At 33.4% G+C, this 25,267-nt stretch overlaps 3 protein-coding genes and 1 non-coding gene across 5 annotated transcripts; 1 reads left to right on the top strand and 3 right to left on the bottom strand.

Moving 5' to 3' along the window:
* The first annotated feature begins 32 nt into the window (after positions 1–32).
* On the top strand, positions 33–1,377 carry LOC8286781. The gene is made up of 2 exons (XM_002514853.4): positions 33–308; positions 599–1,377. Exons 1-2 carry the CDS (start codon positions 168–170, stop codon positions 1,016–1,018), a joined length of 561 nt encoding a protein of 186 aa, XP_002514899.1. The 5' UTR covers positions 33–167; the 3' UTR covers positions 1,019–1,377.
* A 452-nt stretch (positions 1,378–1,829) lies between these two features.
* On the bottom strand, positions 1,830–3,993 carry LOC8286782 (nuclear transport factor 2B). The gene is made up of 2 exons (XM_002514854.4): positions 3,432–3,993; positions 1,830–2,191 (listed from the first exon to the last, which is right to left on the bottom strand). Exons 1-2 carry the CDS (start codon positions 3,726–3,728, stop codon positions 2,117–2,119), a joined length of 372 nt encoding a protein of 123 aa, XP_002514900.1. The 5' UTR covers positions 3,729–3,993; the 3' UTR covers positions 1,830–2,116.
* Positions 3,994–4,665: 672 nt separating this feature from the next.
* Positions 4,666–4,747, bottom strand: TRNAS-UGA. The gene has a single exon. It is a non-coding gene; the product is annotated as a tRNA-Ser (tRNA).
* A 393-nt stretch (positions 4,748–5,140) lies between these two features.
* On the bottom strand, positions 5,141–12,428 carry LOC8285483 (histidine kinase 3). 2 transcript variants are annotated; one of them, XR_007216576.1, is made up of 11 exons: positions 10,876–12,427; positions 10,219–10,500; positions 9,753–9,922; positions 9,187–9,399; positions 8,774–8,960; positions 8,642–8,693; positions 8,288–8,517; positions 7,986–8,084; positions 6,367–7,484; positions 5,697–6,062; positions 5,141–5,523 (listed from the first exon to the last, which is right to left on the bottom strand). XR_007216576.1 is itself a non-coding variant. In XM_015716746.2 (10 exons), exons 1-10 carry the CDS (start codon positions 11,362–11,364, stop codon positions 5,798–5,800), a joined length of 3,105 nt encoding a protein of 1,034 aa, XP_015572232.1. In that variant the 5' UTR covers positions 11,365–12,428; the 3' UTR covers positions 5,696–5,797. The 2 variants fall into 2 exon arrangements, 1 of the variants encoding a protein (XP_015572232.1); XM_015716746.2 differs by lacking the exon at positions 5,141–5,523 and having other exon boundaries at positions 5,696–6,062; positions 10,876–12,428.
* Positions 12,429–25,267: the final 12,839 nt, after the last annotated feature.

Genomic DNA, 25,267 nt, shown 5'->3' with positions numbered 1-25,267 from the left:
TAAAATAAAGAGACGGCGTGACGTATGGTTAGTTGTGCTATAATTGTAGGCGAAAATCACACGGTGCCCACTTCTGCCTATCGGCAATGATAAGCCAAGCTACTGGAGTGGAGAGGGTTTTGACTTATTAACGCGTCATATTCTCCATTCATCAAAAGTGGGTATCTATGGAATCCAGTCAAAAACTGAAGCTAATTGATGAGGCAATCAAGAAACTGTTAGCAGAAAAGAGAAACAGCAAAGAAGTTTCTGGTCATAGTTCTCAAGAAGATAATGATCACCACCTCCTCAACAGATTACTTTCTGAGGTATTACAGATTTCGAAATTTGATATGGTTTTAGAATTAGCTTCTACGCAATTATTAAGTTTAATATATGTTATTAGGTATTATAATTCAGATGGAAAGTTTTCTTGTAGATTTGCACCAGTTGTTCTTTAGTTGATTAATAATTCTGCTGAATTAATTCTCGTGTTAATTATGTTCTTGTTTGACTCTTATCTTTGTGTTGATTAGCCTGGGATATCGATGTGCAGCTTATATCTGTGTTCAAGTTAAGGTTGAATCTCAAGTTTATGTAGCCTCTTTTCTGTTGACAGTTGGAAGTATTGAAAGGAGGCAGCACAGTGGAGGAATCAGAAGATGAGGCAGATTCTGCTTCAGTTGAGAAACCTGATGAGGAGGTCGGTAGCAGCACTGAAATTGGGGCAGAAGAGATAGTGAAAGAGCTAAAACATGTGAAGAGGCAAAATATTGTGACTCACTGCCTTCTTTCAGCTTTGATTGTCATAACTGTGGCCTGGCAAGTATCTGAGGTCTCTCTCATTCTCAAACTTAAAGACGGATTTACTCACCCTTTTAAATCCTTTGGAAGTGTACTTGCCGGGATGATCAAACTTCCCGGAGCAAATACAAAAGATGCTGAAAAAGATAAAGAACACACAGAAGCATCATCTCCTCTCCATATGCCAGAACTACCGCATATACCTGATTTAGGCTTACATGGTGATAAGAAATAGGAACTCTTATTGCACTCCAAAACACACACAAAATAAAGGAAAAAAAATTATGGCCTTTGTTGGAATAATATGCAGCTACTGCGTCATGTTTGCTTCCTGCTTCATTTTTATGAAAAATAAAATGTGTAAATTGGCTTGTGTGAGTGCTAAGCAGAAGGCCTCCTCCTAGTTCAGAGCCATTAGACTGGCATACCCCCGACAGCCACAGCTATGTTCTCCCTTGAAAAAGAAGGGCTGTCGGGAATGATTGAAGAAATTATGCATCTAGTAGAGTACCGCAAAAGTTCTCTTTTCTTTGTTTTCTTGGGTGCAAAATAAGAATAAAATTGACTTGTGCCTAGAGCCTGCATTCAAATGCATTTTTTGCCCAGTTGTCTGCCTTGTAGACCAAATTGCACCGTACAAATTGAACAAATTAAAGACAAGTGATCTCTATTGACTGCATTCAACTTTTCGAGCTCCGTTTTTATGAACCAGAACTATAATATATCGCCTCTGTTATCAAATTGAACAAATTAAAGACAATTTTCTGAACTTTACAATAATGGATCGGAACATACAAGGCAACAATAAGCTTTTCTCTTTTTCTTTTATTTTTTTTCAAACGCAACAATAAGTTGACTCAATTGAGTCCTGGTGCCCCTTTTATCAGCTATTGTAAGTTGCTGAGGGTACATAAAACAGGACCCGGGAGCTTCTGAAAAATGAGAGGAAACCAAGAGCACGAGAACAGACAATTGCCACATGCAACGGCTATTAAGCAAGCCGAGCAACTACACATGGCAAGCCTTTAGGCAAATAACGCACGGGCTTTCAAATGCAATTACGCAAATTATTGTAAAATTCCAATTTTAGGAAAGTTATGAAATCCCCAACACCCAATCTTTTAACAGGTAATCCAAGAGAGCATCTTTACCAATCCAACAAATCATGCCGAAGCATCTCTGAGTTTTCAATAAACAGGCACATAGAAACATAAAACATAAACCAAACAAAAATCACAGTTTTCACTTAAAATGTCTAAAACCAGAAAGAGATGAGCAAAGTGGTTTCAATGTTGAACGTCTGGGCCATAAAGTCTTTGAATGTATCTTGTCTTCATGCATAGTTCAACCGGAAGATGTCGTTCAAGACATAAAAGCTTCCCTGTGGTGTTGGCATCAAATGGAACATCTGAGAAAAAAAAATAAAAGCACAAAACGGAAATTTGGTTAGGAAAGAAAATCACACAATTTTACTTGGCCAGAAAACAGGGACAGATATGTACATAAACAACTAAAGAAAACAACAATTAAAAGAACTACTCCAAAAGGCAAAAGAATGCTGATCACTAGGTAAATTTATTATCTTGAAAAGCAAACGACATAGTCCAAAATAAAACTAATTTCTAGAGATACCTATAGGAATGTGGGCATGACTAAAACTAACAATATAGGCAAGCTCCAATTATGTCACTAAGATTGGAGAAACATTTAATACAAATCGTATCAGATAAACTAATTTGAGTTAAGAACATGCTAGTCCATTATTGCAAGATGTAAAGCAGCATTAACCTGCCTCAATAGAATTAACCTGCATTCTTGCTCACTACAAATTAAGCTTACAAGCAAGCAATGTGTTCATCAACAGAGTGTTAAACACAAAAGGATAACAGGATAAATCTAAAAGAAATATACAAAAACAGTTAAATGCCCGAGTACCCACTCGCCCCAATTATTTAGCTTTTCATGCATAAGAAATTTGATCATTTAAACAATGTAATTATTTTGGCTGCCTTAATAAATTCAAAAAATCATTTCAATTTTTTTTTTTTAAATAACTTTACAACTATAACAATGATTAAGAACCAAGCAGGAACTGGTAAAGCTAACCCAGTGTAAAGAGTCTCCACATGATACTATTCCATGTACACAAAATAGAATGACTCTGGTTAATAAGCAAGTAGCGGATCTTGCCCATAATTAAACGTACTGCAACATTGAGTAAGACCAATAAGCTATGTGAAAGAATCAATTTGGAAGTACCACAAAATAAAGCAGGAAAGACGGAAATGAAGGCCAAAACTACGTTATCCATTGCATAAAATACATCAACATGAACACGAAATATTGATTTAAGGTGAACACATTATCAATAAACTTTGGGCATTTAAAACTTAAATAATATGCTAAAAGCTGCCAGGATCTACCGAAAGAAATACAAATAAATCGAACAAAATCAGAAATGTTTTTAAGAAAAAAAACTAACATCAGACAATTCACATTCTATTTCAAAGAGATCCATATTCTTAACCTATAAATCCGTAACATCGATATGGCGATCGCAAGCAGATCAATCAAAACGGAGAAATCACAAAACCCTAACAAACAAAATAAGATCAAATAAATTTGGCTTTTTTAGAAAAAAAGAGTACCTGACTAAACTTAAGCGCGTGTTGTTCACCGGTAAGCTTGAGATTACCAGAGACGAAGACGAGCATGCCACCAGCAGGACCAGAAGGCTGACAATCAACAGTAGTGATGCTGTGCTGGCACTGCTGGAAAGGAAGGGAAGTGAGCTTAGCGACGACGTTTTGAGCACCTTGGATCTTCTGACCTTCAAAAGTAAGCATAGATGCCTCCTGATAAAGATTAGCTAATCCAGCTCTGTTTGCATCGAACGTCGTATAGTAGTGTTCTACGAATGCCTTTGCCACGGCGTCTGGATCCATTCCTATCTCAAAATTAAAATAGTAATAATGACAATTCTTTGATTTTGTGTGTATCGATGCTTCTCTCTCTCTCTCTCTCTCTCTCTCTCTCTCTCTGTGTGCTGTGTTTTTTTTTGTTTCTTCGCCGCTGGCAAGTAACGCTGGTTTTAGAGGGATCGAGAGAGGAGAGAAATAAACAAGAGAGGGGGTTTTCGGTATTTATATGGTCTGATCTAAGGGCTGAGATTAAAAGTTAGAAATAGAGATAGAGAGAGATATTATCACCGTCGCGACAGGAGAGAGGTGTTTTGAGATTTCGTTTTTGTCTATTTACGCTCCTTTTATTCTTTATTCACACTTGTTACCATCCATTAGCGTTAATCCAACGCTTTGCTTACTTATTTTTTTATTTTTGTTATTAGATACTTTTATTTTATTCATTTTATTTTAAATATAAATAAATTTTACATCTATATATTAAATACAATATTTATTATTGCTTGTAATACAACATTATATCTTGTTAATTATTATATACTTTTAATTAATATTTTATCTATTTTATACAAATAATTCATTTAAATTAAAAAATAATTAATTGATTATATGAAAAGAATAGATGGAATAGAATAAATATTTTTCTATAAATAATATAAAAATTTATTATATTTATTTTAATATAAAAATAAAATAAAATAATCATATTATTGTATTAACTATATAAAAACAATAAATTTTTTAAATTGAAAAACTACTATAAAATTGAGAGAATACAATAATAATGATATAATATAGAAGAGAAGGAATACTTATGAGCATCGTTTATTGTAAATTCAAGTGAAACATTTTGGCTTTAGATTAATTCTCCGAGAAAAGAAAATGGTAGTAGTGTGAAACCTTGGCTAACCAAAATTAATTAACTAAATGACCAAGTCCAAGGCTATTAAAAAGCATATATCGTCGACAGCAGGGTTCGAACCTGCGCGGGCGAAGCCCAACAGATTTCAAGTCTGTCTCCTTAACCACTCGGACATATCGACCTGATTGGACAATTGGAGCACATAATCCTGCAATAATTGAATAAGGTTCGTGACATGCGCTTTTTTTCATGTTTACATTCTTGAATTTGCGGGTGAAACCGCGGATAAATTTTACCATAGATGAACTTGGATATTTCACATCATTACAAAAGGCAGTTATCCTAAAAGAAAAAAAAAAGCAAAAGACAGTATCAGCTTAATTATTCTCCAGCAGCAAAGCTTCTATTTTTCTGTTCTTCTTTACAAGTAGAGAAAAGAAAAATATAAATGCTGTAATCATTCCAAGAATTTGATATATGTATGTATACATATACTAAACCATCCTTTTGGTACAAGAAAGTTATGGTATTGTTAGAAACAGAAAAGAAGAAATGATAAAAGGGTACGTACGTATGGCTACACATGGACATTCTTTTTATTACTGAGATAATATACATTGATGCATTTCTCTCCTCCATTGTGGAAGAACTATCTTTCATTCTTATCAAACTGAATAATCTCTAATCTCTATGGTACAAATAGATCAATCCTTTAAAAAGAAAGATAATCAAATCTGATTGTCCTATCCTCCTACAAGCTTTTCTCTCTGCACATCTCTCACCATAACCAAACTCTAAACCAACACCTACTTAATGAGATCAACTTTACAAGGAAAAATGAACTGCTGTCACTTCGCTGTGCGTGGTTCACAAAACAATCAATGGAACTCGGGCCCCAATCAATCATGGCTTTTCTATATACACTCTCTGCAACAAAAACACATGTTTTGTTTTTCCCTGTAGAAATGTCAAGATCATTAATTGCCTTGTAGATCAACAACACCAACTTCCAAGTCTATATTAGAATATACAGACTTTAGAGCATTGAAAAATGTACAGAAATTTATTCCAAAAGAAAACTGTTAAAGTGTGAAGAGAAGATTATCAGCCTAGGTGGAAGGAGTACTTACTCTTGGGAGAAACTCCTTATGTATTCAAGCATATCCCAAAACGTCCCAGAGAAAGGTGCTCCGCGCTAATGTCATGAGTATGCCTTGAAGATAACTTCTCTCTACAAAATGACAGCGGAGGTTGGCTGGAAGAAGCTTGAAACTTCCCTATACAATTGTTCAGCTTCAAATGGTTTAGAAACATATCCATCCATTCCACATTTTGAGCATTCCTCGTGAGTAGCCTGGATTACATCTGCAGTCATCGCTAAAATGGGCACATGCCAATTTGGAAGATTTTCATAGCCTCCAACTGTCTTATCTCCACTTTGAATAGAATTCTTGAAATTGTGTTCTCTATCCCGAATTCTCCTTGTAGCTTCAAATCTAAGAAGGAAGAACATTTCATAATCCTAAGAACTCACTTTATACCAACTGATAATGAAAATAAAATTCAATGGAGAACTAAGCATCCAGCTCTCAGGTAGTGTACGGTAGTACATCCTACAAAGAGCTGCTTTTTCCATGTTATAAGAAAAAACACAATCTTATAAATATGTAAATTGAAGGTTAAGCATATAACAACAACATATATCTTCTTTTAAAAGCATTATATGGTTTAAACAAAAGCAAGTGTTTGAAGTACTAAACCCCAAAGCAAAATAACTGACAAGGAATAGATTTTACATACCCATCCATTTCTGGCATCTGGATGTCCATGAAGCAGGCATCAAACTGGTGTGGCGGGGTAAGCAATTTTATTGCCTTTTCCCCACTCTCTATACATACCACATCAGCTCCATACTTTTTCAAAGCACCAGCAGCTACTTTGAGGTTTACACTATTGTCATCTACAATAAGAATTTTTCGTCCCAGAAGAAGGTTGCTTAGTTCCCCATTGTGTGCATTCCCCTTGTTCCCGACACCCATTGCTCGCTGCAAAGATGCAGCCAGCATACTTGCCCTCAGGGGTTTCATGATGACACTTGGGGTGTAAACAGCAGAAGCTACAGCGTTTGCTCTGGAAGAGTTGATAGAATTAGCCAGAAGGAACAATTTTGGAGAAACGCCATGATCAATTTTCCTTGTATTGTTAACAAAGAGAGCTGAAATACTAGAATCTTTATCCCAAACTTCTTGTTCAATAAGAACCACATTAATGAGTATATTCCCACTATTTATGCTAGATAAGGCTTGATTCAAGTCAGAGACAACTTCAACATGCATTCCGAGACGCTGGACATGATATCTTGAAACCTTGGCCCTAACAGGCCTGGAATCCACAATCAATGCTGTCATGCCTCGAAATTCTGAGGTTATGGTGTTAGACTGGCTGCTGATTTTCTGGCTGTTGCACTCATTTGTGTTGGAGCAGCCATTGGCAAAAACAGCAGTAAATGTAAAGGTGGTCCCGATCCTTGGTATGCTTACAAACCCAATTTCTCCATTCATGAGGCCAACCAAACACTTGCTTATACTTAGGCCAATGCCTGTGCCTCCATATTTTCTGGAAGTGGATGGACCAACCTGCATAAAAGGAATGAAGATGCGAGGTTGAGCTTCAAGAGGGATCCCTTCTCCAGTATCTTCAACTGACACAATTAGATTGATATGGTCAGAGGATGGCAAGAGTGCACGATTCGATCCTTCTTGGCTGAATGTCCTAAATCCTGCCCAGCTTCGGCGTCTGTCTGCTACAGGAAAACCACTCACAGTGTTCCTTGATGATGATCCTGTCTCCACATCTATGGAGTCGATTACCTCCTCAACAAGATGGACAGTGACAAAGACGTGTCCTTGATGCGTGAACTGGAAAAAGAAAGGTTCCAATTCTTACAAAAAGATTAAAAAAAATTTACTGAGCTCTGTTTGGTGAGCATATAGACATTTTAAAACCTTATTAACAATGATCCTAAAAAACACTCCAAGCACAGAATTCCTCATTCTGCTCCCACAGACCTCTATTTTATTTTATTTGCTTTCAGATCTTTTGGCCACAAGATGGCCCAATGCCCTATACATGCCAAGCACAGTGCAATGAAGTCCCTATTGAATCACTAACCAAAGAGGACTAGCAAATGCAGCTAGAGTGCTCATCAAGTTCGAGAACCATGGAAAATGTGTAGATCAAACTCCAAGCTAAAAGTTGAAAGTTCTACCAAGGTATAGCATTTATAGGTTAAAAGTATATTTCTCCTACATCTTTATGGTGATCAAAGTTATAAAGAAAATTCTTTAATACTGAATGATTATTGTATGCGGAATGTATTCCATCATAGAAACTGAATCCAGAATTAGCTGAATACTTACTTTTATCGAATTCCCCATGAGATTGATTATGATTTGCCGAAACCTTCCTGGATCGCCAATTAGTAATTCAGGAACACTATCAGAAATGTAAACTGCCAGCTGCTCTTCCCACCAATATGATCATGGCAATACCAAAATTTGGATATTAGATGGTGAGAAAAGAGCAATATATAAGAAAATTAATAGAAGAGAAGTTATTAGGTATTCAAAATTGTGGTAACAATTAATTAATGTGCGACTTGCAAGCACAAGAGATCATGCCAGGATTATCCAAAAATTTCACCACATAAACCATATATTACCTCAACGCCTTTCACTTGAGCCTTTTCAGAAAAGAGTGGCAGTACGTCATCTAGAATTGCCCGCAGGTTGAATTGCACGTTCTCAAGCTCAAGCTTACCAGATTCAATTTTTGCTTGATCTAAAACCTCATTGATCAGTGAGACCAAAGCTTTTCCACTGGCTTGTGCAGTTCTGACATAATCTTGTTGAGTTACATCCAGATTAGTGTCCATAAGCATATGTAACATTCCTGGATAAACCAATGGAAATACAGTATCATGAATTGGTGAGCTTTATTATTCTTAACTCTTGAATGTATGCCAAACAATGCATATCTATAGCTTTGATGAGTAAAGAAGAAGTCCACCACTCACCTAGAACACCATTCATTGGGGTTCTTATCTCATGGGAAACTGTAGCAAGGAACTGCAAGAAGTTAAGCTTCAATTAGGTTTTCATGCTACCTAACAAAATCTAATATAGCAAATCAAAAGCACCAAATATACCTGAGATTTTGCAATATCAGCTGCCTCAGCTCGTTTTTTAAGCTCCATCATCTCATGATAATCATCCTCAACTTTGGCAATTCGATTTACAGTTGCGTGGAATATATGTCCAATAAGTAACACAATCACAAGAACACCAATTGAAGTTGTTATTGCCAACCATGGCCATGGTGCTTTCTGTTTGAACCTGTATTAAGGAAAAACCAAATTTATGCACCCATTTCAACTTATATGCATTTTAACCATTGAACCTAGAAGATTTTTCTGTATCTTTAACATGGGAATAGCAACTCCACCATGCAGCACGAATGAGTAGACTAGCCATATGAAATAATAATGGTGCCTTCTTGTGATATGGTATATCGGACAATTTGAATTAAGAGCATTGAATGAGGACAAATGCTGCTTATCACCTGCAATGCATCTCATGCTTTCTGTGGGGATCGCCAAAATTAAGAGCGCTAACATGTTGCAACCCATTATCTGACACATTTGAACCATACATGCTGATGGGGTGAGACTCATTAGTAGTGTCATAAACATCCACTAGGATAGTTTGTTTGCTTGCAAGCTGTTGAAGTAGTTTTTCCACAAGTGATTCGATATCAAAGACTCCTCCAAGATACCTGCTTGTCAGTAGTAGGAACACTGTAAGAGCTCCTCCTTAATAGTCATCCTCTTAATAGTTATGATCACGTATAACTCTATATTTTCCAGTCCTTTCATCAAATACAAAATCATTATACTCATTGTTACGCATCTAGCAATATCAATTTTTCCTTCCATTAAGACTGGCATTAGCATTAGGATCATTAAGCATTCATTGCCTTTTCCTTCTAGCTTCTAAGTCTCTAGTTGGTAAGGCATGTAGAAGCACCTTCCAGGCTAATTCTGCAGCCTGTATTTGAGCACCCGCCAATGGAAGGAAATCATATGACATGTTCCCTATCAATTTTACAGTTGATGACAAAAATCATACCCATCAGTTGCTTGAATCCTCTCGTTCGGTGTAGCATTGGAGGGGAGATCTCTTTTGTAGACAGCAAATGTCAAGATAACTCCAAGGCGGTTAGTTTTGAGTAACCTAAAAGGAGCAGTCAGAACTCCCGTTCCTGATTCCCTAGCACGCAAGACATTTTCCCGGTCTTCCTGCAGGCATATATAAGTAACAGCACCAATGAATTCAAACCCTCTGTAGATCTATAACACGACTTTTAAGAAGTAAGAAAAGGAGCATTTCAAGTTACGAAGTATTTAATCATTGCAAAATCTGTTTAGTCTAAGCTATGATGCCGATACTAAAAAAAGGTGATTGTGATCACCACTTTGAATTGAAGTTATTTTGAGTCCCATGCAATGACAGGTTATAAATTTCACTTAAATCTGTAGCTGCAGCTTAGGAATTGAACAAGCAAAAAACATCAGGAACAAAGTTAGGAGCTCACTTTTCCAGACAGCATATCAATAGAAACCACATGTGAAATGGTATCTTGTGCAAAGATGACAGGGGCATATTCTTCTTGAATTGGGGATGGCTCCAATAATTCTGGGATATAGTCATCCTTATGAACTGGATTTTGTTCGAGGGTATCCATCTTCTTAATAGTCCAGCCTTGTTGTCTCTCAAATTGTTCCCTTTCAGAGTGGAGCACCCTTACAGCATATGCCACACCACTTGTGAGGGGCCTCTCAAAAGCAGTTCTTTCTGTGTACCTTGCAAAAGTCCTCTACATATCCTGAAAGTTAGTTTGTGTTTCTGACTGGAGAACAGTGATCACATACAAAAGAACTCAGATCTGCTTCTCTATTAAGCTTTAATATTCTATAAGCCAACCTTCCAAAACTTAACATTATACACTAGTTACTTGTTTAAGAAAAACTTTCAAGAACAGAATTTATCCAGTGAAATCAGGGAGTTGCAAGTAAATGCACGATTAAATACCTTAATCTAATTGAGTTAGCAGATTAAGTCTAGTTTGAAAATTACATTATAGACAGCCAATTGACAACATATAATAAGGATATTAAGGACTGCAAATGGAGAATAATCAATCTCTAGCAGACTATAATTCCAGCAAATATATGAAAGGAGATCCAATAACCTGATCAATAGCAGAAGGGTTCTTGCCATGGTGAAAGGTTGAGATCAAAATGGACATAGCCTGCACATGGTTCATGCTCACATTGAATTGATCCTGTAGCATCCTAGCTCTCTCATCACACATGCTTGCAAGGGCCTCTTTTCTTTTCTCAGTGGCTTGTGAACTCATATACCAGAAGATCCATAAAGAGACCATGATCCAGCCAATTACCCATGCCATCAAAAGTTTTCTCCACCATGTTTTTCTTACTCTCTTTGACCCAATATACTGGTAGTAGTGCTGGTGCATCTTGCAATTACTCTTTGAGATCTTCTCCCAAAACTTAAGCCACATCTTGCCACCACCATCACCAAGTAAACCAGTCTTAGTCTCCACAATTTCACCATTAATGAACCAGTTCATTGAAATTACTGATACAATCCAGCAACATAGCAACCAAAGTAGATGCCCAACCTTTAAACCAAACCCAAATACATGGAGCAAACTCATCCAAGACAGTTGCCAATGCAAAGCTAGCAAAAAACAGTACCCCGAGGTGAAGTGGGTCTTACTGCTAATTCAGGTAGAAAATATAAAGGGCAGAGAGAGATAGAGAGAAAAAGACTTACTATCAAATCTAGAGAAACTGCCTAGTAAAACCCAACGTGAAAAATATCCAAAGTTTGAAGAATAAGAAAAGACACAAGAAATGGAAGGAAAGAAAATAAAAGAGTAAAGTCCACCTAACTCTAAGTTCACTATAAACAAGTGGAATCAAAAAGGAGAAGTGGGTTATTGAGAGAAGAAGATGCTATCTTATCCACCAACAGGAGCTACAAAAAAGAAATAAAGAAACCAGATTTGAGTGCAAAGACACAACAGCAGCACAACATCACCCTTCAAGATTGAAAGAAGATAAGAAAAATTCACTCGCACATCCCACAAGTAAGAATCAAAGAATCATCGAGATTCTAAGTTTCTAATTCCAAACAGAACTGGGTTGTTTATCCTGTTATCCACCAGCGGCAACCAAAAACCCAGAACGCAAAATGGACCAACAAATATTCGAAATTCAGTTATTAAATCAAGAAACCCTTCTCTCCAACAAAGAATCTGACAACAAAAATTTAATCCTTAAGCATCCTCAAGAAAAATTTATTAAACTCTTGAAAATGAAAAACAGGAAAATCAAGAACCCATGTAAATGTGTTTGAAAAGGTTATTTCTTTTGACTGTATATATCAGCAGCATATAAATCTAGTTTAGTAACAAACGCAACACAGAACCAAGAATTATTATTACTATTATTATTAAGGTATTGAATAGTAGAAGTTGTAGTTTTTCTTTTTTTTTTCTTTTAATTTTTTCTAAGTAACAGCAGCAGCAGAAGTAGCAGTAGCAGTAGCAGTAGTACTAGAAAAAGAAGGTAATAAGAGTTGATTCATGGACACACTAACAATGAAAGAATCTGAGAAAGAAAGATGAGAAGAATATGGTTGTAGAAATGTCTACTAGTGTAGGCCATTATCTCTATCCATACCCATCCAACCCAAAAAGAAAAATAATAATAAGAAGAAGAACAATAATTTTGCAAAAATAATAATACAATAAAAGTATCATTCATAAAAGTACCCATTTAATGTATTTCATGTTATTTATTTTTTATATAAATTATTCAATATTATTATTTATGAATATTATTAAAAGGGCAGAAAAGGTATAGTTCCCACTCGGCAGAAATAACTGCTTTTTCACTACTTTCCCTTGTGTTCACATCCCTATCGATCCATTAACAAAGTAGACAACTTCCACACGCTATCTTGTTAGCTCTTTGTGTTTGTATGGGCTGTATTTTTGTGTTTGACAAATTTACCCTTGCATTAAAAACATGATTTTAAGCAATTAACCTACGCCTTTTCTTTATTTTATGCCTTTCCATTTGGCAGTAGATGCCCTGTAGTTTTCTTTAAAATTACCATTGGAGGACCAAGAGTCAAAAGGGTAGGTAATGAGAGGTGAATAGGCCCCATGATTGGTACCTCTCAAGGTGTTATTATGTTATCTAGTTTGTTCTTGGAATCTAATTCCCCATTTGTATCACTCTAAACTTTTACTTATGCCACCACCAACCTATCATTCCCATTATTTCTTTTCATAATATTTTGCCTTATATATTGCAATAACTAAAATTCTAATATGTTGAATTACTCTTTTAGTATTATAATTCGAAAAAAAAAACATACTTGTTCTTTCTCTACAAAATAAATTTTACGAATAAAACTATTTTATATTATAGCAGTTCAAACCTATTAAAAAATATCGCAAGAAAATAAATTTAATTAGTAAAAATAATTCGAATATGATATGCATAATAATATGTGGATGTAAATAAAATTAAAATTTATCTGTATTTTATAATAAATTAAAATTTAAAACCCCACAAATGATAAAATAACCTTTAAGTACAAAATGTAGTTGTACCCAACTCTCCCTAACCAATGGATGATAGGTAAGCATCTTTTTCCTTAGCATTTTGTAATTAGTTTTTAAGTTATAGGAAGCATCAGGAAGCAATTGCTTTTTGACAAGGAACTACTTAAAAATTATATTATGGTTTTTTAATGTAAAATGGACTCAGGGTTAGCCATGTAATTAGGCAAGAGAGATACAGGACAATAGTTGGAAGACAACTGTGGCGAGTTTGGTAAATATACTGAAAAGTAAGGGGAAAAGTGTAAAGGGGCACTTTAATCAAGGCTTGTCACGAAGTGATTAGGCCATCACTACCCACTTCTTTTTGGTGTCCTCTGGGGAGCTCTTTCTGACAGCGACGTCCCACGTCCGCAACACCGGTTCTCAGGCGACTGCAATCGCATTAGGCAACGTGTAATGCCCTTAATGGCTCTGCTCCTCTACGTGTCGCGTGTGGGCTTGAGATAAAACTAAAGTGTCTCTTGCCACGTGCACTTATGGGGTCACTAGTTTTCTTTTTTTTCTTTTTTGGAAGGCCAAAAGTACAGCGAGGCCCTTGAACTATTACCAGTCGATCACTTAGGCCTTTCATGTTTGTTTTTTTCCTAAATAAATTTTTAAGAAAAAATTATACATACAAACTCTTCCACTACTTTATCTTTATTTCTGCTCACGATTTCTGATGTGTAAAAGCGAAACTCAATTTATGTACTTAGAAATAATAAATATATCTTTCTATAGACTAAATTGAAAACTAAAAATTAAAAAATAAATAAAAAACAAATATATCCGTTCACTTGCATTATATAACTTTAATTACATAGTAAAAGTACTTTTGATTCACTTACACTTCTTTACTCTCCCCTCTAATTTATATAGCACATAAATTTTAATAAATAAAAATAAAAATTAACATATAATAAAAAATTAAAAAATAAATAAAATAATATTTGTTTTTCACTCGGCTATTGACTTAATAGCCAAAAAAAATCAACTAAAAAAAAAATTAATAATTGTCTTCACTCTAAACGGTTGTAAGCTTATTTTAACTGAATCTTTGCTTTTTCTTCTTTATTATCATTAATTTTTTATTTACATTTTTTCTATTATTTAATTATAAGTATATTTAAGCTTTTCTTTCCTAATTTCTCTTTTTTAAGTTTATTTTTTTATAAAAATACATTTTGTTGTCTATAATAATCTTACTTCTTTCACCATGAGGAGATCGCATCCGCATCAGTTAAGCTGACGTAAGCTTTGGATTAGGAAAGCATAGTTTGTTAGATAACCTATTATTATAGAAAAAAAATCAAACTCGTAAGCTTATTATGAGAACAAATGATAGGATCCACTATTTACGTTCCCATGCTCCTCAATCCATTAAAATGATTCAACAAGATTTCATTGCAATCCGTGTGTGTTTGATCTAGCATATGTTATAGTACAAGATTCTTTAAATATATATATTTTTAATTATTTTTTTCTTATTCGTACATTTCTATTTTAGTAAGATTCACCCGATAATATTTTTATAAAGTATTAAAAGAATAACGTGAGATGAAATTAAAAGAACTAAAAGTGAAGGAAGGAATGTTTCTTGAGAGATTACATATACATGTCTATATAAATGCTAAAAATTCCTATAATAATGTAGTAAAAGTAGCGATTTAACTAGAAATTTGTATGGATAATTCACCACTATCTTTTCTCTCTCTAGGTGAAGAAAATGGTGCAAATAAAAAGAGTTATTTAAAAATCTAATATTCTTATTTATTTTTAATTAATCGTTTCTCTATGCATGCCATGACTGTTATTATTATTTCGGTTATAAAATTAAGTTGATAGATACAATTTAATAAAAAATTAATATTTAATATTAATTAATATATTTAAAAATAAAAATAAACTATTTTTAAATATATTTTCTAATTTTTTAAATTTTTAAAATTTTATTAGTGCAATAATATAAAAATATCTTAAAAATACTTATTAATTAATTCTAGTATTATATGAATTAATACTATCAATACAATTGATGTTACTATTTCTAGATTAAAAATTTATTATATAATAAAAAATTAATTTTATTATTGAATATAATATTAAAAATATTATTTTCTAGAATTATATTATCCAATTAGAAACCTAATTTATTAGTTAATATAATATTAAAATATGATTAATATGTTATTTTTGTTATAGAATTAGTATCGTTATCTGATTACAAAACTATTTATTAGTTAATATAATATTAAAATATATTAATATTTTATTTTTTAGAACCAGAGTCAGTATTTAATTAGAAAAGTAACTTATTAATCAATAAATTAATAGAAAAAATATAAAATCACACATCAATTTGAATCTCATGTATCAAAAATAAATACACATGTCAAAATTAAGATCTTATGTGTCAAAATTAAATAAACATATCAATCAATATTTAAATTTTAAAAATTAATAATATATATATATATATATATATACATTTTTAATTTGTTCCTAAAATAAGTAAATTTTGCTATATATATTTATTTAAATTGAGCGTTGCGTATATATATCAAGAAATATTAATAGAGTTTAGACATAAAGCAGCGAAAGAACTCTATTAATATTACTCTATTTAAATTGCTAGTAATTGTAAAACAGATTTTAATTACATAAATTGAGCATAAAATTCCATCGTTAAAATCAATCAAAATATCAATGAGTTGAGCTTCATTACATAAGGGCAATCAAGAGAAGGAATTATTTTATTTATTTAAATTGGCATGCTTTTGAAATGAGTTGACAAAGCCTTTTGTGGGTTTTTTATAAGTTGGAAACTTGGACTATGTTTAATTACAAATCGGTGTTAATCTGTTTCTCTGTTTCAAAAAAGAATAGTGTGTGTGTGTGTCACGACCAATTTTAATTCGTCAAACTCACATTCTTTTCCGTAATTTAATTTTCATTGATTTGTTTGTATATTTCGATGATGTCATCTTATATATATATATATATTATATATGTACAAATTTGGAAACACAAGAGGCTTGAGGTTTTTTTAGAATATTTTTCATTTTACGTTGTTACTCCTTTGTTACAAATAATTATGAAAACATAAAACTCTGAAACAAATTCCATCCCACAATTCAGCAAATTTATTTATCAATGCTCATTGTTATAAATGATTTTGGTCCTCTTCTTTGGTCGGCAACAGAGAGGAGGAGGAGGACTTTGGTGGGAATGCAATTTTTCATGGAACAAACATTCAGGTTTAATGCTTTCTTTATAATCAACTTCACAATTTCATACATTTGAGCTTAATTTAGAGACTTTCTTGTAAATTATCAATTAAGATATAATAATAACGATGATGATGAGGGTAGAATATAAAAGATAAATACTGCATGAGATATATCAATTGTGGAGAATAACTAATGCATAAAATGTATTATTACAAAAATAGAGATTAGGTTGTTTGAGTACGGCCAGTACCGAAGACAGAATAACATCCCACTTGCCGAAAGTTATGGTGGCTGTCTTAAAACTCTGAAACTCTATTTATTTGTTTCTTCTTTGTGACTTAAAGGCTTACTCAAACGTCTACAAATATCCATTTCCTTTGTTCTCTATTTGTTTATCTTAATAATCATTCTGTAAATATATTTTCTTGCCAAAATTTGTCATATCCAATATTTGTTCGTTGTTGAAATTTAAAAATGGTTGTTTCAAATTTTGGCACCCGAAACAGAGAAATGAGAATATACAAAGACATTTAATTATACATGAAGAATGACTTGAGAAGGTCATTCCAAAAAGAAAAGGAAGATTAATGAATAGCTTTTTCAATTCAATATCTGAAACAATATTATAAAAAAAACTATGTACTTAAAAAAAATAAAATAAAGAGAACTAAATGAAATTAAACTTGGGTCACTCTCTTTTGCTCTGCCTCTAAAACAAACCAGGCGTCAGAAATTACGGCTCTGCTCCCACCACCAACGTGCAAGCCTGATGGTTTGCTCCCGTCAACAAAAACCAGAATAAAATAAAGCTTTCAACTTTCAAGTTCGATATATATATATATATATATATATAATATTATAATTTATTATTAATTTAAAATACTAAAATTATATTATTTATTCAGTAAATATTTAAATTATAAGATTTATATATTAGAATTTATCTTATGTAAATAGTTTAATAATTGTATGTAAATTTGATTTAATAAATATATATAAAGATATAAAGAAAAAGTATCTTAAAATTCACCAGGGATTTGAAGTGTCTAAAACAAACTTGACTAGTCTAATCTTACTAACTTAAATTAAATTAATAAATGATATTTTATTACACAGGACATTTTTCCATAATGGACCAAACATGTCCATAAATTGTATGCGAAAACGATGTGTCCACGTGATCAATGGTGGAAATTTGCCTACCTTATAATAATTATTATTTTTATTTAATTTAACTTAGCAGCTAACCACCGACTAAGGACTGTCTTAAGAAGAAAAATTAATTATAATAATAATAATAGATTGAGCTTAATTAAGATTTAAAAAAAAAAAAGGAACAAGACGGATTAGAAAAAAGGTAAAAGAAAAGACATAACTTACTTAAAATTAATAATTAAAACAAAGAGTATGTGATTATTATTACTAGACGTGCCTGACTAAAAATCATAATTGTGTTTTTATTAGATAAATTCTTTTTTGTCTTTATACTGGTGACTCACAGTCCAATTACAGCACCAATCATAAAAGATCAACTTACGTGTGTAATTAAATAATATTAAAAGAAAATCAATTTAGTTATCTCATCTCTAATATAATGTAAATATTTAAATAGGTAAATTTCTCTGAACTACTTCTCTATGTTTGTATTTAAAAATATATAAAATAATATGTCTGCAGTTCTATTATTCTTTAATATTAATTATATGATGTTTCTCTTAATAAATTCTTTATTTTATTTATCATGTACCCATTTATGAGCAAACTAATAATATTATAACATGATAATCTACAATATGTTGCTAAGAATACGGAGTAAAAATATTTATTTTTGAAAGCTAGAGATTTTGAATTTATATTTATATTTTTTTATATTAAATAATTTTTAATTTTTATAACGTATATCAAAGAAAAAGTTTATAGTAGATCCCTTTTATTTCATAATGCAAGTATTCAGAAGTGTGAATTTATATGGCTGGACTTTTTAAATGTCAGGTTGATAATGTGGGTAAATGAGATGCTTCAACCTTTCCCTTGGCACCGGATTTAAGAAAAAAAAGAAAGGAAAAGAAAGGAAAGCAGAGTTGAAGTTTTGAGTCTAGAAGTGATGCATTGCATTGCAGCCTGCAGAAATTTCGGCCCCTGCCTGAAAAAGTCCTGGAGCACACGGAACAATGACTAGATAGGGAAAGGGTAGTTTTTAAAATGGCCAAGCCAATTCTGTAGCAATGATTTGAAACCCCCCAGACAAGGACTGGGCAAAATTCAATTGCTCTAAGAAACATCAAATATTGTTTTTTCTGCTCCTTCATTTCAACTGAGAAACTGAAACGATATCTCAGACATTAATAAATATTGAATAATAACTCGATAATCCTGCTTAACATGTGGTTTGAATCCATCAACCATATTCCCCAAGAAAAGGACCAAGTAAATTTCAAATTTGTTTTCTATTTTTCTCTAACTTAGGACAAGCACCCATATTTGAATGTAAGTAACACTGTTCTCCTTCTACCTAATTTATTTATCTAATTCCACGTGAGTTTCAGATTACAACAAAATCAAATTGCTGATATATGACCTTGTAAAAAAAAAAAAAAGACAAAAAGAAAAAGTTGATAGATGACCCAATACAATTCCAAAGCTCAATTACAGCAAGCAATCCACTATTTTTTTTTTTAAAGAGATGATACAAATAATTATATGAAAGAAAGAAGACAATACATGGCATTATTAATTTAATACAGAGATTTAAAAAAAAAAAACTTTATTCTTTTTCTTTCTATAAACATACATTTTTTGATTTATCGTTCATATATATATTTTTTAAAATAATTATTTATACTTAGTATATATTCTCACCTGAATATTAAATTGATAGATGATTGAGACACATTCATTAGTTTTAAATGATGAATTATGTGTCAATCATCTAATACTAAAATATAAAATACTCATCTATATGTGTTTTTTTATTAGTTGTATTATATACATTAAATTTAGACATTTTTTTTTTAAATAGGGGGATAAATGTCATTAATATTATGAAGGGTGAAGAGTTTAGAACCGAACTGCTCCTCATTGGCTACTTTTTCTTTTTCTTTTTTAACATGTTAACATGTGTCACATTTGACAATTGACTTGGTACATGGGCTATATCACACAAAGCACTTCCAGCAATTTGTAAGTCCCTTCTCCAATGGAAGATTAAAAGAATCCATCAACAAAAACCCTTTCTTTTTTCCTCTCTCTTTTTTGAAATGTATACAATGCACTAATGGGTCCTCCAAACTTGTCACAATCTGCAAGCCAGGCAAATGGTTGTTTCAATCATTGTTGGTTCAATATAAGCAAAAAAAAAAATAAAGAAAAAGTTAAAAAGAGAATAATACCAAGTAGAAGATAGATAGAACACATCAGCTCGCACTCCTTATCATAATCTTAGGCACTTTGATCATAACCAATCAAGAAAAGGTCAAAAGATCCAACGATGGAGGAGTTAAAACTTAAAACTAGTGTTCAAGTTCATCGGCTGAGGATAATCTTCTAAGTGGAAGTCTGCCTGCCTAATGGGTCCTAGCTAGCTAGTTCGTTCCGCTGGTAAAAAACCAATTTCTCAACTTTCAGCAATCAAGCAAACATCTCCAGTAAAAATTCCCCAGCAACAGCCCAAAAGGCCAGCTTTTTCTTCTTTGGTAAAGATAAATTGTAATTCATCATTTGTGTTTTGTATTGTAAATAGGACAAATGAATTTGACAGCGGAAAAATTATTGAGGGTCCAGTTATGGAACAACCTGGCTCCAAATGTTGAGGTTGAAGTACCCATAAAATAGGATTCTGAACTTTCTCCTAACTATTTCCTGCCAAAGACATGGACAGATATATAGAGGCATATAATTTTTTCGAAAAGATCAAGAAGCTGTAACCTGTGCAGAAAGATTCAAGTGTATTAAGATTGTGAAAAGTCCTGAAATCTTCATTTTCTTTCTTAATTTTCAGCAGAACAATGATATGACAAAATTAATACAAATAATGCAATTCAGAAGGGTAAAAAGCTACTGAAATCTTTAAAACACGAGCTACATTACAAAAAACAACAGTGATAAAAAGAAAGCAAAATGGGACCAAAAATAAGTAAGGCATAGGTTCTTGAAACCACCAAAGATAGCATAATAGGGGTTACACCTGTATCTTAAAATTTATGACATGAGCTTGCAAGCACCCATCATGGCAACGCCTGTATCAATTGACTAATTGATTTTCATTTTTCCTTTACCACCTTTTCTTCTTCTCACTCTTCACTGTTTATAATTAAAACTTAGTCGATTTTGAGCTTATACCCAAGACAAAGTTCTAAATTTCAAGACTAATTAATTATCATCAAATTACCATGTGGGGGTAGCTTATTAAATAAGGTTTTGAAATAACAATTCAAGCATTATGGGGAGCAATTATCACCTCGAACACCTTCTTCTCCATCACAGTACGTTCACATGTATGTAAACCCTTAAAATAATTTAGTCCCCCACTCTTTCATGTGATTGTTTTGTGTACAAGAAATAAATGAAAAAAAAATGAAAAACAGATGACTGGAACAAACAGGACTATGCCACATTCATAAACTACCCACTACTAGTAGAACTTGTACCAAACTTGTGGAAAACTACTTACTGGGGTTGTTGATGTCAACATTTAACAACCCTGAAATTCAGCAGAATAGTGTAACAGTCTAGACACTTTGGGTCACCATTAAAAGCAGCTTACAGGGAACATAGGTCCTCCAGTGGAATCAATAATAACATTTGTGGGCTTAGAATTTAGCTGGGCTCTGAATCGCAGAAAGTCTTGGGACAATGTTGGGTGTGTTGTGGGCTCGCTCTAGTTGTCTTTTTTCCTTTTTTGAAAGGAAATAACTTCGTGAATCAAATAGCAGATGCATCAGTAGAAATGAAGAGCTCCAGTAAATGAGAGAGGCTCTTGCCACACACAATGACAGACCATTACAGCGTGCTACTCTTGCTAAAGAATGAGCAACCACATTTGCCTTTTATGTCTCAACAAACGAACTGAAAAATTTTCCTCCTAAACCTAGAAAGGAGTTACAATCTTGAATGACAGCGCCGAACTCAGACAAATCAGCAACGACAATAACGAAAGCTTAGAGCTTCAGCTTCTTTAACTTCAAACACACATCAGGAATTTTTTAGTAACCAGTAACAAATAAACCCCTGTAAATACGACTGACATCTCTAAAGATTGCAGCATCAAATGTTACCATAGATGTACGTCCTCTCAAAGACCACCTGCTCATGGCTTAAACACTGACCTGTCCAAAGCTTTAAATTTCTTTGATGCACCAGATCAAAGAGCTTATCCTGGCAATAATAGACTTATCATATGAACCCAACATGCTAACAAAAACCAACCACTAAGTTTTCACACTTGGGTTATATCTTTATATACAGGAAAAGCCTTTACATATTCGTAAAAGATATCAGTCATAATTTGTTTCAGCTACAAATAAAAATAATTTCTATATTTTAATAAATTATATATTTCTTAAATTTTAGTTTACGAAAATAATTTTTATATAATAATATTGATTATAAAAAGTCAAATAAACCGGTAATTATTCCTTTTATATTAACGATGAATATAAAAGTTTTATTGGATGCAGAGATGAAAAGTTGAATTGAGGTCCTCCATTCTTTAAAAAACAGTTGCTCTTATTATTTAAGTAAAATATTATAGTTGATATTTTTTATTTAAAATAATTAATATATTAAATTAAAAAAATTTATTTGGCAGTAGAGAGGTCTTATTAAATCTGAATTATATTTATCTATATTCTATAACTTTGGTACAGAGACAATCAAACCCAAAAATTAAGTAACGCCGGCCCGCTGCACTATCGGCGTGAACAACTGTATACGTGATGAAAGAACGTGGCAGCATCGACCACTGACTCCACTGTTGTTTGTTTCTTTGATACCATTATTTAGTGCCTTTCCTACCAACGGACGGCCCCAGAATTTGACGCTTACATAGCATGGAATTCTATTTCCATCATTATCTCTTATAAAGTAAATTCTGATTTTAGACCTAATCTTAGATTAGAAAAATGGATTTTTCATATCCCTCGGCACTGTTTAAGGGTATAAATGTAAAAAAAATATGAACCTGATAGAGCAAAATCACAGCTAATAATTTGAGAAAATAAAAATAAAGAAATACAAAATACACAATAAAACACACAGATATACGTGAAAAACCCCTAAACAAATTAGGGTAAAAATCATGGGCAATGATTGAAGAATTTTACTATAAGAAAAATAATAGAACCTACAAACTCTCTATTTATAAAGGAGAAAACATTAAAATTCTCTCTTTATAATAGGAGAAAAATAATTGCTTAACTCTCTAATATTTTTCTCTTATTTTGGGATGCTTTAATAACAAGGTGAGGCCTCTATTATATAGGCTTAGAAAGTACCTCCACATTGTTAACTTAGCAATGTGGGAGAAAATGCTCCTCAAATATCAACAATCTCCCACTTGAAGATTTGATTGAGGATCAATCAGATCTTCACACCGTTCTTTCTTCCTTGCCTTTCCATGCTGCTTATACTTTTATCAGGCCACTAGAGGATTGACACCAAATAAATTTATCAGTGTTAACTGCCTTCGTCAAAAAATCTGCTAGGTTGTCTTTAGTATGAATTTTCTGCATATCCACAGTGCCATCTTCCACTTTTTCACGAACGAAGTGATACTGGACTCGTATGTGCTTTGACTTTGAATGAAAAGTCGGATTCCTTCGCGAGATGCAAGGCACTATGACTGCCACAGAACAGAGGAATATGCTCTTGTTCGTGCCCGAGTTCCTCCATCATCATTTTCAACCATATCGCTTCCTTACTAGCTTGTGTACCGCTATATATTCGCCTTCATTGTTGATGTCGCCACAACCGATCGCAGTTTGATACCAACTCACTCGCTAGTAAGTGTGAACACATACCCTGTAGTAGATTTGCTTTTATCAAGATCACCTGCATAATCTGAGTCAACATATCCTCTGATAATAAAGTCTGATCCTCCATAACATAATGCAACATCTGAGGTTCCCTTAACATATCTTAGAATCCTCTTTATGACATTCCAATGCTCTACCGGGGATTCGCCATGTACCGACTTACTACTCCCACCGCATGTGCAATGTCCGGTCGTGTACAAATCATCGCGAACATTAAACTCCCCACTCGATGCATACGGTACTCGAGACATTTCCATCCTTCCTTCTTCAACGCTAGGACTCATCTTTGGAGGATAATTTGAAACTAACAGGAAGTGGGGTAGAAATTGACTTACAATCTTGCATATTGAAGCGTCATGAAGACCTTCTTCAAATAATTTTTTCGAGAAAGCCAAATCTTCATATTGTTTGTCTCGGTGAATTTGCATCCCTAGAATCTTGTTTGCTGGTCCCAAGTCCTTCATTTCAAATTCCCTAGCCAACTGTGCCTTTAGTTCTTCAATATGATCTTTGTTGGGGCCTGCTACCAACATGTCATCTACATACAACAGTAAGATAACAAAATCACTTTTACCAAACCTCTTGAAATATGCACAAGGGTCTGCATTAAGTCTGTTGTATCCAAGGCTCATGATGAAGGAATCAAATCTCTTATACCAACACCTCGGCGCCTGTTTTAAACCGTATAGAGATTTGTTCAACCTACAAACCAAGTTCCGCTTTCCTTTTTCTTCAAAACCTTATGGCTGGAGCATATAAATTTCTTCCTTAAGATCTCCATGGAGAAAATCATTTTCACATCTACCGCTTCAGATGTAAGTCAAATGTAGCACACATCGCCAAGACTACTCGAACAGTTGTTAATCGAACCACAGGGGAAAATATTTCGTTGAAGTCAATCCCCTCCTTCTGAGCATATCCTTTCACCACCATTCTTGCACGAAACCGCTCCACTTGATCATCACTATATCTTTTGATCTTAAAGACCCATTTGTTGCCAATGGCCTTTCTTCCTTGTGGTAGTGGCACAAGCTCCCAAGTCTTGTTCTTATGTAGAGCTTCCATCTCTTCTTGCATTGTTGCCATCCACTGAGATGCATCTGAACTGCTCATTGCTTCTTGGAGAGTTGATGGCTCTCCTTCCTCGATTAGAAGAGCGATGTCGACATTCTGCCTATATCATAATCTTTATGCCAGGTTGGTGTAAATTTTATACGTTTTTCCTTTCCAAGTTCTGACTCTTCAACTTCGGCTGGCTCTTTAAACTCGACTGGTTCTTTCTCTTCGTGCTCTGGTGCTACTTCAGAAGAATCTTCTTCTGTAGACTTTCTTTCCACCTGTATAGTTGTAGTCTCCGAATTTTCTTTTGAAGTGCTATCATCTTCTCCCTTCAATTTATCTTCAGGAAGATTACATCCCTGCCGATTATAACCTTGTGGGCGTTGGGATCCCACAGCGATACCCTTCACACCATCAAAGATATCCCAAGAACAAACACTTCCTGGATTTTGGATCCGACTTTGTAGTTTCTTGGATATTATACATCACATACGGGACTTCCAAATATATGGAGGTTTGAATAATCAATTGGCTTCCCAGTCCACATCTCCATCGGTGTCTTTTGATCAATTCTTTGTAGATGGAGACCGGTTAATCACATAACAAAGTGTTAACGCCTGA

This window comes from Ricinus communis, chromosome 7 (assembly GCF_019578655.1).
Source record: "Ricinus communis isolate WT05 ecotype wild-type chromosome 7, ASM1957865v1, whole genome shotgun sequence".
NCBI classification, from domain to species: domain Eukaryota; kingdom Viridiplantae; phylum Streptophyta; class Magnoliopsida; order Malpighiales; family Euphorbiaceae; genus Ricinus; species Ricinus communis.
This window is presented reverse-complemented; position numbering and strand designations above follow the sequence as displayed.